The 14,242-nt window shown below is 42.7% G+C and overlaps 1 protein-coding gene across 2 annotated transcripts in view; it reads right to left on the reverse strand.

The window, feature by feature from the left end:
• Positions 1-14,242, reverse strand: part of lmbrd1 (LMBR1 domain containing 1) — a 122,327-nt gene that overhangs the window by 24,772 nt on the left and 83,313 nt on the right. For both annotated transcript variants that reach the window (XR_013965329.1, XM_080782808.1), the window contains exons 10-14: positions 6,569-6,633; positions 6,057-6,159; positions 2,536-2,640; positions 1,725-1,874; positions 974-1,055 (exon numbers count right to left, since the gene is read on the reverse strand). Coding sequence is in view for 1 of the 2 variants with exons in the window: in XM_080782808.1 (XP_080638934.1) it covers positions 974-1,055; positions 1,725-1,874; positions 2,536-2,640; positions 6,057-6,159; positions 6,569-6,633 (505 nt within the window). In the remaining variant the exon portion in view is untranslated. The remainder of the gene's footprint in view (positions 1-973; positions 1,056-1,724; positions 1,875-2,535; positions 2,641-6,056; positions 6,160-6,568; positions 6,634-14,242) is intronic.

Below are 14,242 nucleotides of genomic sequence, written 5' to 3' on the forward strand. Positions count from 1 at the left end.
CCCCCCAAAGGATGACTTACGGTTAGGGGTAACCCCCCAAAGGATGACTTACGGTTAGGGGTAACCCCCCAAAGGATGACTTACGGTTAGGGGTAACCCCCCAAAGGATGACTTACGGTTAGGGGTAACCCCCCAAAGGATGACTTACGGTTAGGGGTAACCCCCCAAAGGATGACTTACGGTTAGGGGTAACCCCCCAAAGGATGACTTACGGTTAGGGGTAACCCCCCAAAGGATGACTTACGGTTAGGGGTAACCCCCCAAAGGATGACTTACGGTTAGGGGTAACCCCCCCAAAAAATAAATTGAACTGCAGACCCCCACGCTGAGAAGCACTTGGTACAGCGGGCATTACATTTAATTTGACTCCGTTCCAAAGATAAACATTGTGAAAATAGCCGATCTACAAGCTATATTTTCACAATGTTTGCCTCTTTCTTACGTAATATTTGACAATTTGATATTAAAAAAAGGTCTTAAAATGCATGACATGGTAACTTTATGAATGTGCAGATACGGCCTGGATAGTGTATACACTTAAGTTAATAATACTGTATGTTGGCTTGTTTACTCTTGAGTGAGAAAACAATGCTCATTAATACTAATTAAGCCACATAATAAATAGCAAAATAATCCCCCCCCCCCCCCCCCCCGGCAATGACGACATCAAAACAGCAGTCTGCAGCAAAGGAGGCCAAATGGTTGTCTTTGCAATTAGCCGGCACGGTAAATAAAGAATCAAGATGAATAGGCTTTAAGTGACACTGCTGTACAAGGCATGCTCATGTCTCTCTAGTACACATGCCCTCTCCTTCCCTCTGGCATGAATTCCTTTTGTGAGGGATCAGACTTTGATGATGAGGCTGTTCGTACAGTATGCCGTTCCTGGCGTTGGAGCGGAGAGACGCGCTATACTGTATGTGTTACTGTATGTAAACAGTGTTGTTGTTCAGCAGAGACATGTCAGACGTACCTTCGGGCGCGTCGGCGTCACAGTTCCTGGTGGTCCCAGAGGTAGAATTCCCAGATGAAAGCCCTTCGAGAGACATCTGGTTCTATAGATCAAACACACATAATATCCATAGGAGGCATGGAAGTCTGATTAGGATGGGAATAATTACACGTATACAGGTGCCGACAACATATCCTATACAGTAGGTATTTGTGTAAGTAACGTATAGTTTGAGAAGGAAAACAATATAACAGACACAAACTCTAGAAACCTGTTCACATGAATATGATTGACATAGGGAAGTTTGCGCTCTAAACTCTGTAAAAACGAGAGGTTTGTCCCTTTATTTTCACCATGTCAACTTTTTGCACTTTTGTAAACTATGCTTTGCCTCAGTTTTCATGCTTCAAATCAAAGTGTGCATATGGAAACTGTGAAATGAAAAGAGATGATGGACAGTTCCGGATGGACCAGCCAGCCTCGACATCGCCATGAGAAGCCTGTGAAGGATGCCTTATTGAAAGGGTCCTTTTCTTTGCTCCAATAAAGCAAAACGCACACGCTGAGCTCACACACAAGACAGCGTTCCCTGAAAGCCCTAGTATTCACTTATACAAGGATGTGCCGCCCACACACACACACACACACACACACACACACACACACACACACACAGGTGACATCCATTACACAGACAGTAATGGCTCGAAGTGGACAGATTGAATAGAAAAGGCATTGATTGGTGTCTCCGGCATCAGAACGGTTGCCTCACCTGTACAAGGTATTTCTGGCTGCCATACATGACATATTGTGGCGCGAGGCTGTAGATCATGTAGCTGCTGTGGAGGACAATCAGCAGGAGGATCATACAGAGGAACAGCAGAGCCTGGGGACGCGTTCTCTTGGCTCTTATTTTGTATAACTGCAACAAAAGAAAACATCAGTCAGCCTTGTTGTTGTTGTTGTGTGTTGTAGCGCCGTCTGCATTCGTCAGAAAGTCTTCATGTCTGAATATACTGTGTGTGCATGGCATGTCCTTCGATGATGATATGCGCTATTGATACTGAATTGAAAACATACATATATGTCGTGGAGTATTACAGTATTGAAACATTTTCATCCTAAATGACTCCCATTATTCTGCAGTGAGGCGGACAAGAAAGAACCATGTTGTCATGTTTTGGGAGATATCCTCCGATATTAATATGCATGGGTCAAATCGGGCCGATACCGATATATTACATTATTATATATTATATTTCAATTGAGCTCATTGTTCAAAATATTGGCCCGATATCGATATGCTGTCGATGATATCTTGCATCACTAGAATATAGTGTGGAAATAAACACCCTATACAGTATGTTGTCCGTTTATTTATTATCACAAAATGGAGACTGGCTAAACGATGCCTTCAAACGTGTGCACAGAACATGGTTGAAAATGCACATTAGACATAGATTACTATTAGTATTTTGTATCTCCTCACATAATAGAGAACAATGGGATTTAGGTTGGAAAGTGTTCCTTGAACTACGGAGGTGTTAAAGGGACAGTACGTGGGTGGCGCCTCGTCTTCTTACCCGTATCCAGAAGAACCAGATGCCCATGTTGCGAATGCCAGCCATGGACGTGAGCACAAAGTACATGGTTATGAACGTGATCAGAATGTAGTCCAATGGGAAAACCTGTGGAAGCACAAAGGAGGGATTATTGAGTGAGAGAGAGAGAGAGTCCAGAGTTCAGTCACAAACAAATCTCCTTAGTGGTATAATCACATGCAAGGTTAGTTGAGCATGTGATCGTTTGAGTTTGTTTGTGTGTTAAAAGAGCGACTGTGAGAGCCGTTTCATCACACAATGGAGGTCAGCGAGACGGATAATTATCTTCTATTCAACTGAGCCGACATATGTTGCTAATTGGACTAGTTGCGTCATCACGACAAGGTAAGACCACAATCCAGATCTGTACTAAAGTGTCCTTGCAATTTAAAACATGGCTGCAAAGTACACTAGTAACAAGACACGCATTCCTGTTGGGTTTTTGATTAGGATTGGGATCATTAAGGATTTTGACAATTCCGTCTCCTGAACGATTCCCTCTTAGCAGTCCGATTCCTTAACTCTATCTCTACCTCTACCTCTATCTCTTAAACGATTCCTATAGGCCAAAATGGCCTTGCACCGGAATACATGTGTGACCTGGTTTCTGCACCTCCAGCCTCCAGGGTACTCGGGTCAACCTCCCAATTGCCCCTTGCTGTCCCCTCAACGAGCCAAAAAACCAAAGGTGACCGGGCCTTCTCAGTAATTGCCCCCAAACTCTGGAATAGTCTCCCCACTACAGATCAAACTCTGGAATAGTCTCCCCACTACAGATCAAACTCTGGAATAGTCTCCCCACTACAGATCAAACTCTGGAATAGTCTCCCCACTACAGATCAAACTCTGGAATAGTCTCCCACTACAGATCAAACTCTGGAATAGTCTCCCCACTACAGATCAAACTCTGGAATAGTCTCCCCACTACAGATCAAACTCTGGAATAGTCTCCCCACTACAGATCAAACTCTGGAATAGTCTCCCCACTACAGATCAAACTCTGGAATAGTCTCCCCACTACAGATCAAACTCTGGAATAGTCTCCCCACTACAGATCAAACTCTGGAATAGTCTCCCACTACAGATCAAACTCTGGAATAGTCTCCCACTACAGATCAAATCCAGCCCAACCATCGAATGTTTCAAATCCTCCCTAAAAACTCACCTTTTCTCCATTGCCTTCAGCTCCTAGTTCTGTGAATGTTGTAAACCTTTTTGTAATTGTAATTAGTAGGCTATTTGTTGTTTCATGTTCCTTAAAATGTTGTTATATTTTATTTTTCTTATATGAAGTATTGCTAAACGTTTATTTTAATTTTGTATTTTATCATGTCATTTTTTATATGGAAAGCACTCTGAGTTATGGTGTTCCATGAAATGTAAAAGTTTGAGAACCACACGGTATATAATTGTGTACGTAATGGGTTCCCAAAGTGGGGTCCGGGGAGACCTGGGGGTAATTCAAGGAGTTCCAGGGGGTACCTAGCTCAATTAGAGATAGTTGGGAACCAAATGGACCCTTATGGGTCTGTAATTGTGCATTTGTACACTCTCAGAGTTAAATTAACAGTGGTTTTCCAATATAAATTGGGGCCCCAGAGATAGAAATGCCATTAAATGCACACACATAATGCGTGTGAAACTGGGGGTGGGGGGGGTCCCATGAAATTAATATGTTTCGGAATCTCATGCTAGAGCCGTTAAAATCCTCCCTTATCGGGGTCACTGGCATTATGTTTTCAAATGGGGGTCCGTGGCCTAATAAATGTTGATTTGGGGGTCCTTGACACGAAGAAGTTTGAGAACCACTGGCTGTAATGAATAACCATGTTGTGCACATTAACACAATGAGTGCCGCCTGCTGGACGAGAGTGGTATGGCGCTTGGGTGCCGGTGATTTCTGGCCATTTCATTTCTTCCATCTTGGGTGCTAAAGCATAGCATCAATGCTAGTGAGCTAAAATTATGTCCAACCCCAATGTTCCCATCGCGCTCACCGGATAATCAGAAAAGACCTCCGAACATCGCCGATCTGTTCAACACCAGAGACAGCGCATTAGTTTCAGAGAAAAACGCCTGCGAAGGCCGCGACTGAAACAGAAGCCAATGTCGTTGGGTCAACACAAACAGTGCGGGCGGGACCCTAGCAACGGGGCACGGCAACCGGAGTGGTTAAAAAAACATGAAACACAGCGAGGCAATGTTATATAGCGATATCAAACGCCTCAAGATGAGCCTACTCGTCATGAGCGCCCCGCGCCTGTCAAAAGGGATCAAACCAGCTCATGTGTTTTTGAGCGGATACCCCCACACACTGCTCCGATATGTGGAGTTTATATGGTATAAGGCAGGGGTGCCCACACCTTTTTGACTTGAGAGCTACTTTCAAAATGACCAGCTCAACAAGATCTACCCAGCCCAAAAAGTGTTATCCCATTGCTGAAAACCGTTTAAAAGTTTATCTGAGGGGGCTTTTGAATTGCGGTGCTGGCATTACATAATAAGAAACACAAACCGTTGTAATGCTACTGACGTTTGTGTGGAACACTCTTGTATTGCATTGTGGGTTTGAGCTGACAGGCCCTTTTAATGTCAATCAAGTCACCTTAATTCAAGTACGGCAGATGCCTTTTTTTGTAATATTAAATTGTACATTTTTAGGGGCATGTCATGTGGTCTACCTGAACAGCCTTTGTGATCTACTGGTAGATCACGATCTAACTTTTGGGCACCCCTGGTATACGGTTTTCTACACATTTGGAATTTCAAATTACCATATTTTTTTACAGACTCTAATTCCGGGCAAGCTGCAGCCAAAAAAAACAACGGATGGTTGTCAGAGAGAAAAGGTGGACGGTTCACTGTCAAGAGGGACTTCCAGGGTGGTTACAAGGGGGCACAATGACCTGTAATATGCTTTGTCTTTCTGTCTGCCTCTCTTTTTCCCTGCAGTTTACCGTGTAATTTATTTCAGATGTGGTCTCATTATGCTGTCATAATCTCTCTCTCTCGCTGTCTCTCGTATGCTGTCATTAACATGGCAGACGTTATTCAACTGACTCTTAGCGACGCCGGTGTTCTTGGTTCAGACGTGTTTTAATCAATTCTGCTATCCAGCAGAGCAATACCAAGTGGGGAACGCCGTCACTCACATTTCTCAGTCTAGAGAACCTGCTGTAAAAATAAATAAAACAGTGGTGGACAGTATAAATAAAATTACTTGAGTACCATACTTCAGCAAATAAAGAGTATCTGTACTATGCGGGAATTTGCAAAATATGCTGAAACATTTGCACGATTAAGCTTTAAAAAAATAAAATAATAATAAATACTGCTGTGATGAGATATGGGGTAAAAGATGAGGGCTAAAAGTATTGTTTTCTTCCCCAAATAGAATTCAGCTTTTATATTATTCTTCATTCTAGTAATAGGACTCCTTTTTGCCATTACAATACAAAAGGAAATGTTTTGTAATTCCAGGACAGATGTCCAGGTAAACTCACAGGTTGCAGAGTCAACAGGAGTTCATTCAGTGGATTGGTGAGGTTGGTGCCAAATATGATGAAGCCAGAGCTGATGCCAGCGGAATGGAGGGCCTTATCCAAACTGAAACACAACAACAACAACAACAACACAATCTAAGAATGTCTTTTAAACTTTTCAAAAAATGTTCTAAAAACGGCAGATCTACAAACTCCTACTGCGTTGAGAGCTTGTAGTTCTACCACAATTGCTATTTTTGACCATCTTCATTGATCATTTTGTTTTTGTATAAAAATAAGATTTAGGTGATTAAAACCAGGAAAAGACAATATCTTTGCTATATCACGATATATAGTATTGCACATGACACACTGACAGCGCCTTAATTAAAGTAATAATATCACACTATATGAAGTGTGATACTATAATTACTTTAATTAAGGCTTTAATTATAGCATAGATCATAGTACATGACGTTAACTGTTGCTTTGGAGAAGCACACACAACACTTTACTTGGAAAGGGCAACTTACTTTGAAATGAAAAGAGCCACATTGAACAGAAGTGCCACCAGGATGCAGAAAATGCCCAATATTATCTGAAAAACAAAATCAAAAGCAGTGATATTTATGCATAAATGTATACATATACACACTACAACATGCTGCTAAGGACTGCGTGGACTGGGCCTGTAAATGTAAACCTTTGGGTCATGTCATATTTCGTCAAGGCAGGACCATATGGCTTGGCTTGGGCTCTGACTGGCACCGCGCGCCCAAGGTGGCAGGGGGAACAGTGGCACAGCCCAGACCAGGCCCTGAAGCAGGCAGGAAGCAAACAGAGGGAGGTAGGGGGTGTGTGTGTGTGTGTGTGTGTGTGTGTGTGTGTGTGTGTGTGTGTGTGTGTGTGTGTGTGTGTGTGTAGGGGGGGGGGGCGGGGGGGGGTTGGCAAATGCTGCAACAGCTCATTGGCTCATGAACATTTACCACATGAACCCTAGCGTCACGATTCTTGGCATGTCATGAAATGTATGACAAGATTTATAATAAATAACAGGGGGATATCTGCGAAAATAGTCCATCTATTACTATTTTAGGCAAAGAGATATCGTGTAGAGGGATAAAAAGAAGTGGGCCGAGGACCAACGGTTAATGAAGTATGTAAAAAAATCTAATATAAAATACAATAAAAATAGAATTCCTCCCAGCGTTATGTATGGCCCACCTGCCTATTGTGTTACACTCAACAAAAAAAACATGGAAGTTAGACACTCTTGAAATGCCATTTCACCTGGACTTTTGGTCTGTCTGAATGGTCTCTTTAAACCTAGTAACCTACAGGGAAAAAGAACAGGCAGAGCAGTGCAAATACATGTCCTTCTCTCACCTCCACCCACACCAGAACACCATGAGAAGAGACTGACTCCACTCTTATTTTATTTTTTTGACTGACTGAAACCTATTTTTTGCTCTGCACAAAAGTAGAGCTGCCTTGGCAAACCAACAACCAAAGACGGTATGCTATGCCACTGGTTCCCAACCCACTGCCACTGCCTCAGGGCCCACTTGGAAATCTAAAAAAAAAAGAATAAAAAAAAATGCACCCAGCCATATACTCACACGGCAGTCGAATGTCTGCCGTGTACAGTGGTCAGATGGGTGAGCCATGCATGTGCACTTTCAGAGCACATTTCTTTTAATGATCAATCGATCGACAATCGTGTTCCAGCTTGAATAAATGGAACTATTGTAGTATACTTCTTATTCCAATTCATCAGTGTCACAAAGAAAAACTCACTGACACCGTTTAAAGAAGAAATACTCTTAATATAATGTCTTACTCATGATATAACCACTGCTGTATGCCACTGGAAACACAGCCAAATGAGCTAACGGTGACATGTTGGTTTGCAGTGACTGATCCGCGGCTAGCTTGCTGTGGGCTGACATGAAAGCCAGCAGCCGGGGCAATAAGAGAGTCACCGCTGCTGCCGTTCCCCCGTTGTTCAGCTTATCACTCCTCGCTGGTGTCTGAGTATACAGTAAATAAATCTCCCGTCTCATTACTGTGTAAATTGCAGTCCGGGTAACCGTCATTAGCGGGCCTCCCCGTGGATAAAGGCACACTGTTCGAGGTAGCGGTTTTACATGTCATTAGAGGTCCCTGCAGTGCCGTAAACCGGCAGAAAAATGAGTGGCGGTGGGGGCCTCGACACATGAACCGATCGGAAAACGATGTCGGAACACGCTGTCCTTATGAACACACTATATGATCCATGATGAATAGTTATTTTTAACCCATTCTGAACGGGAACCCCTATTTGGTGTTTTAAGCATTATGTCAGGCTTTAGCTGTTGAAAAACAGTGAAAATGTGCCTCTAATCTTTGAATATATATTATTACAGAGTGAACATGTTAACTGAAATCTTTGCTTCTGGGGAGGTCCCTGGAACAACATATTTTCAGATGGGGGGCGGAGGCATATTACATATAATTTTTGGGGTCCTTGACATGAAATATTGAGCACCACTGATACAGAAACAAGGTTCTTCAGAAATGTTGAAGATTTTTTTTTTTTTATTTCGACGTCAGGCTTAAATGGGTTAAAGAGTAGCCAATTATTTTTAGCCTGCTTCTTTATCTCAATTTAGTCGCTACGTATGTCAATGAGATCCCCCCCCCCCCCCCCATCCCCCCATGCATTTCCGTGTTGCCACCATGGTTCAACAGTCATGGCTCACCCACCGGGATGACATGGCGCCACCCTCCATCCTATCCAACTCCGTGGGCTGACTGCCGTCGCCCGGGCACGCACGTAGGAGTACGTGCTGGCTAGCAGCACAGATCCACCCTCCCCTCCCGGCCTCCCTCCCTCCCGTGGAGTGAACACAGGCTAATTGCGTTTACAGGACAAGTACTTTACCCTTGCACCGCACCGCCACCCAATCGCTACTGTATATGATGCAACTACAGCATGACGCATACCTACTTTATACGAGTATGGATTATTATGGGAGCTTTTCACCATTTTCTTTTGACAGGGAAAACGAATTAATTACAGGGCAGTTTAAAAATGCCAATCAGATATTCTTCCACATGAACACTGCGTGGGCGCTCCTTCTCAACTTTTAAGAATTCTGTTTAGTTAGTTACAGAGTCAAAAGGAAAAAAAGGAAAGCAATTTAACGCACATTTCTGCCGTCACTACAACTCGGCACTAGCTGTGAAACGGCTTAATGGCACATTAACGACTGCCATTTAAATCCGGCCTTGGTACTGTAGGTGGTCAGACTTTTATATTGCATTCCTACAAAGCTCCAACAAAATCACATAATGACATCTCACTTATACTGCTGCAGAACGGAAGCTCAACTATCTATAGAGATTCTAGACTTTATATGATGCAGGGATACGCTGTATACCAGCAGTCCTTGATAACGGAAAGGTTCCCTTTATAGTGGTCAGTGTGTGGCCTCGGGTAGCCTTCGATCAGAGATGTCTGCCCGACGATACGTCTGGTGACAAGAAAAGTCAATATATGGGCCAGAACAGTATTGAAAGCCTCTGCTGAAAAACCTACGGCCATTGCTTTGAAAACCAATCCCGATATTATCCCACTATATGCAATGCAGATATCCGATCGTCTGCCTAAGGAACACTAGAGTGTGACGACATATGGAACCATTTCTGTCACAAACTGAGCATACAATGTGTCTCAGAAACCATCGCAACAACTCAAATAAAGACACCACAGAACATCAAACACACGGTAGCTGAAATACGCGTGAATCCAGACATCTCAGTCCACCAGAGTAAAATTGGCTCTCAGTGTACAAATGGACCCTGTTTGGTCCCATTTGTAATCTCTGAGAATTACTTTTTACAGTGTAGTTCTGAGTGTTGCCCTGGATTATGACAGGATGAAGTGGAAATACAGACAAATGATTTTCAAAATGTATGCACGAGATCCAGGTGTCATCGGTCTGCCCATCTAGAAAAGAAGTAAAGAGAAAAAAAAGGCCATCAAAGAGGCCTTTGTGAGGTGTGGTGACTGCTCCGGTTCTCCCCTGTGGAACCAGACACACTCCCCCTGAGACCTTTGAGAGGTGTGGTGACTGCTTCGGTTCTCCCCTGTGGACCCAGACATTCTCCCCCTGAGAGACGCAAGACCCTCCCTGAGAGACTTGAGACTCAAGTAGGCGAGGGAGGCTCCTCTGGGACTGCTGTAGATATATATATATATATATGCAGTTGTGGAAACTTAAAGTAGAACTGAAAAGTAAATGTAGAGCGGTCCAAGATTAGAATTTTACTGTAAGCGCAAAGAAAGGATTATCACAAAAATAAATAATAAAGCTTTGGAAGTCATGCATCATTTGATTCAAGATATTGGGATGTGGATTAGGCTAATACCTTTCTTATGCATTTTGCACAGGGTGCATTTGTAGAATAAATAAATTAGTAGTTAGTTACATTGCTGGTAGAATATCAATGTGCTGCTTCAAACTTGGTTTGGGATTGACTGTATTACAGCTTCTCATTATTCTAGTGACAAAACTAAACATATGCAGCGTGGTTGAAAATTCTTTGATAAAATTATCCATACTTTTAAAGCTTTTATCTACAGCTCCTGTAACCCGGCATCACGAGACGCTTGGAGACGGTCTGGAGACATCCAATCAATGCCTTTGTTGCTGCTTATATTAGTTGATGAAATCTCATTGGAAGGCTGTCCGCTTGTACACAACATGGGCAATTATATGTTTATGAAATGACAGTTGAGACGAGTAGGCGTGGGAGGCATCAATGTAAAAATTAAACATTTCAACACCGTTATAAATATTATTGACGGAAAACTGCCGAAAGAAAAGTTGGTGCAAGGAAATACATAATTGGCTGGTAATTATTGCGCCAGGGATCTCCTAGCTAATCAATTAAATATGACTAGATATGGAATGATGGAAATGTTGCCCACATTATAATTTTATCTTGAGATGACTTCTTCCAACTACAAAAGCGTTTTTTATTAGCCACAAGATTGTATTCAACTGCCAATCTGCCAAAACCAGCCACCCACATATCATCTCCACTCAGCCGTCGCTGTCGCAGCGGCAACAATTCAGTCATAGGGTTCTCCAGCACGCTGTGCTGAATCCATGGAAGTATGGGGTTCTTATTGCTTAATTATTCTACAAGCCATTGTCTGCAGAATGATGCAGAGGAGAACCACATCATGGTGTTGTTTACCCATTTTGACCTGAGATCAGATTCTAAAAAATGTCTTCTACATCATGACAGTTTTCTGAAAAAACTATGTTTCTATGTCAGAGGTTCTCAACCTTTTTCATGTCAAGGACCCCCAGAATTATCTCTATTGAGCCACGGACCCCCATCTCAAAATGTGTAGTTCCAGGGACCCCCCCAGAAGCCAATATTTTAGTTTAAATGTTTCGCTCTGAAATATATATTCAAAGATTTGCACCACATTTTCACGACTTAATAAAATAGCAGATCTACAAGCTCATAGCACGCCACTCGGTGGCGCGCTACGAGCTTGTAGATCTGCTATTTTTAAATAGCTAAAGCATAACATAACGCCAACACCAAAAGGGGTTCCCGCCACAAAATGGGTTAAAAGCTCTGCGCGGTATAAAGTCATACCGTGTAACTTTTTCAATTCAACCAAAAGTTTATTTTTTGATATCATTCTTCACTGGAATATTTTCACAGTAACTATTCCACATGAATATGTCGACGACAACTTCTCTACAGTCTACTCTACACTAACACTATTTTTTATTCAAGTGTGTCTGCCCCCCCGACACTTACCCACGCATAATAAGCAGAGCTATACAATGGGCGCCCGGGCGCCTTTGACAAACGCTTATAGTTTGTTTGTATAAAATAACATATGCTGATTTTGTTGAATAAATACATGATGAAAAATCATGTCAGCAGGGAGTGTTGGGGCGGGAGGAGTAGTACGGAGGCTCTGCGTCCTCCCGGTGGGGGCTCCTCACTGGCAGGTGAGCCAACAGTGAGCGTCGCAGTCCCGCCCCCCCTCGAGAGACCCGGAAAATAAATCCCTGTTCATTTTCCTCATAGACTTTTCAGAAAGTATTTATTTAAAGACGTTTACGCCGCGGACAAAGCCAACTCTTGTCGTGACAAATCATGACAACAAACACAATTTTTCAGGCCAAACAAAGGTCCAAAATATTGTGTGTGTTGTCATGATTTGTCACGACAAGAGTTGGCTTCGTACGACGCTTAAAAGGTCTTTAAATAAATAAATACGTTTTGAAATGTCTATGAGGAAAAATGCATTGGGATTAATTTCCTGGGCCTGGCGTCGTCATGAAAGTGGGCGGGACTGCGACGCTCTATAGGATATGACAGCAGTGACAGCACACATAAATGTGTGTTAGGGGAGGAATCAATTGGTATATCAATGGGAGGAAACTGGATAAAAAGCTAAAACTAAATGAATTGTGGAGAGAGAGAGAGAGAGAGAGAGAGAGAGAGAGAGAGAGAGAGAGAGAGAGAGAGAAGGGAAGGGAAGGGAAGTGAGGTGAAAATGCAAATGGTGAAACAAAATAATTGATCGATGGTTCACTGCATCATTGGAGCACTGAAGAAAGTTGATATGTATTTGTGTTACAGTATACAGTATAGTGACAAATGCTGGGCATCTGTTTGTCTTCATCTCATTGGCTTCAATTGAAAATGACTCATCGCTCGCTTTGTCACTGCTCAGTGTGAATGCAGCATGAGAGGAGCAACAATGTAGCATGACTGACACCGCTATTCAAATAACTGCAGGAAGGGGCACATTGGAGGGTACCAAAATGATGAGAAGGCAGAGCTATATTATTTAACCCATTCTGACCTGAGATCAGATTCATACGAGGTTTCCACTGGACACACACTGGTCTGATGAACCCATTCTGACCTGAGATCAGATTCTAAAAAATGTCAGTCGTTCTTCGAATTTTTCAAAAATAGCAGACCTACAAGCTCGTATCGCGCCACTCGGTGGCGCGATATGAGCTTGTAGATCTGCTATTTTTCAATAGGTAAAGCATAACATGATGCCAACACCAAAATGGGTGCCCGGTCAGAATGGGTTAACATTGCATTAGTGTATTATTGCTCTGCTATGGTATTTTATCGTGCTAATTAAACGAATTTCCGCATGCTAATGAGCCAGGCTGCCATGTCCGAGATATGAGTTAGTTATACTGACTGTAGCTTCGTTTTTTGACAATTTTGTCAAGTTACAGGCATGGGGAGGTGTTTGTTTTGTATTTTTCGCCAGGCCTGATCGGCTGGGGTTGTTTTGTCTTGTCTGTCAGTGTCTCAGTGTCAGAGTGTCAGTGTCTCAGGCAGGAGGAGGGAACTTGTGAACTCAATAGTGCCGCAATCTGGCGTAGCCAAATGGTAGGTTACCATTTTGCAACAAATGTGCACAAATCATGAACGTGTCTGATATGTCCCAGATTTTAATCACACATCGGGGCCTCTAATCAATGCACAGCCAAAAGATATTTCACTTACAGTCTTGTATACACCCATGATGGCTGCAGCGCCACAACGGACACAGCCCTGCGTAGACAACCAGGAGATCTGCACCGAACTAGTCGTTATATTGCCTCCCAATTGTCATATTGTGAAATAGTTGGTTCCTGCCATGTCTGCCTAAAGGATCTTGATTGCCATGGATGTCAGCATTACACATGGCCAACAACATGGTACACCACACAGTTTACTTTTCCCTCGCTCTACTTCTGTGACACCGTGACGCAACAAATAGATCCCACTTTGCTATGTTAATAGTTATACAAACACAACAAACATTTAGCTTTGTTTTAATTGTATTCTCTCTGCATGGAACAAGAATGAAAGAAAGAAAAACACCCGAGGCATCCTTTAAAGGACGCTACCCGTGTCAATGTCGTGGACTCTCACATAAACAAAGGCCATTTTCCCGTTAATGACTTTATTTTTAGACTTGGCGTTTGTTTACATTTTGTCCAAAGTTATCAAACTGACCTGAATAACTGAATCAATGTTAGCCAAACGCAATTGAGCGGCTAATAAGTCACGGACATTTGTATTTAGCTCGTAAAAATCAATCTAGGGAATATTTGCAGTTACTGTTCAAATCATTCCACTTTTTAACCACTTAAGCCACATATGGGCTTTAT

Source organism: Protomyctophum bolini (assembly GCF_963924005.1).
Source record: "Protomyctophum bolini genome assembly, chromosome: 14".
NCBI classification, from domain to species: Eukaryota; Metazoa; Chordata; class Actinopteri; order Myctophiformes; family Myctophidae; genus Protomyctophum; species Protomyctophum bolini.